Source organism: Mizuhopecten yessoensis, unplaced genomic scaffold (assembly GCF_002113885.1).
Source record: "Mizuhopecten yessoensis strain PY_sf001 unplaced genomic scaffold, ASM211388v2 scaffold4783, whole genome shotgun sequence".
Classification (NCBI taxonomy): domain Eukaryota; kingdom Metazoa; phylum Mollusca; class Bivalvia; order Pectinida; family Pectinidae; genus Mizuhopecten; species Mizuhopecten yessoensis.
The window spans coordinates 831,994-833,410 of NW_018405719.1; the positions used below are offsets into that span (position 1 = coordinate 831,994).

The window sequence follows — 1,417 nt, forward strand, 5'->3', positions numbered from 1 at the left end:
CGCCGTTACACCAACAGACCACAACCTACAGAATGTTGGACCTCTCCCCCTAGTCACTGTGTTAGTTCTCCAATACCTTTATCATCTTCTATATTTGAGTATAACAATTGCTCCGCCGTTACACCAACAGACCACAACCTACAGAATGTTGGACCTCTCCCCCTAGTCACTGTGTTAGTTCTCCAATACCTTTATCATCTTCTATATTTGAGTATAACAATTGCTCCGCCGTTACACCAACAGACCACAACCTACAGAATGTTGGACCTCTCCCCCTAGTCACTGTGTTAGTTCTCCAATACCTTTATCATCTTCTATATTTGAGTATAACAATTGCTCCGCCGTTACACCAACAGACCACAACCTACAGAATGTTGGACCTCTCCCCCTAGTCACTGTGTTAGTTCTCCAATACCTTTATCATCTTCTATATTTGAGTATAACAATTGCTCCGCCGTTACACCAACAGACCACAACCTACAGATTGTTGGACCTCTCCCCCTAGTCACTGTGTTGGTTCTCCAATACCTCATCATCTGCCTAGTACAATATTAATGGAGGCAATCTTTGTAGCATGATCTGATCATACTTGCCTCTGTTCACCTGTTATGTGTGTATGTATTTACATAGTGGGATCTAGATATTATTCAAGTTAGTACCTGGGGACTGCCCCATGTAGGTCTCGAACCGGTGACCCAGTGGTGGAGGGCTAGTGGTAGCAGAATGTCAGATGCCTCAACCACCTGGGGACCGCGGCCCCTTAATTTTTTTTCAACCAACCCCTCCAGCTCCATGGACAATTAATACAACTGTTTCGAGCAAGTATGATTTCGAGGCAAACAAGCCCCTCAATTATGAGGATGCTCCAGACCTACTTTAGTAAACTCTGTAAACATTTTTTTTAAAGATTTAGCTGTTTCCCCTTTCAGAACCCACTGGAGAGGGGCACGTGTCCACCCTTTATTTATACAACATTGATTCCACTTGGCCTAAGGATGGTCTTGATCAAATTTGCTTAAAACGCTTTCCTGTACAAAAGGATTTTGAAATGCAAATCTTACCAGTACACTGAGCAGTATCACATGAGATACAGACACAAAAGTCCTTGGCAGACTGGTAGCTGTAGCCATTCACAAGTTACATAGGAATCTGAAATGTTAAAATACAAACGTATGTGTGATACATCAATCATGCTGCTGCTAGTTGTTTAACTACAGGTACAATACATGTACATAGCTGTGACCCGACTCGTCTTTGTGGAAAGTAGATTTTCTCATTATTTGCCTATTTAAACTACTGGGCATTTACATAATATCAGAATATTCTAGCTTTTACTTTAGAATAACATTGCTGATAAAGAAAGCAAACCTTCCTAGACTTGAGTACCATTTTAATTTAAACCTGTAAACCTTCCCAG

At 41.4% G+C, this 1,417-nt stretch overlaps 1 protein-coding gene across 2 annotated transcripts in view; it reads right to left on the bottom strand.

Annotated features, from left to right (window-relative positions):
* The window catches only part of LOC110449687, a 65,036-nt gene extending 63,892 nt beyond the window's left edge, over positions 1-1,144 (bottom strand). For both annotated transcript variants that reach the window (XM_021496714.1, XM_021496713.1), the window contains exon 1: positions 1,062-1,144. In XM_021496714.1, coding sequence (XP_021352389.1) covers positions 1,062-1,130 — 69 coding nt within the window. In that variant the 5' untranslated portion in view covers positions 1,131-1,144. The remainder of the gene's footprint in view (positions 1-1,061) is intronic.
* Positions 1,145-1,417: the final 273 nt, after the last annotated feature.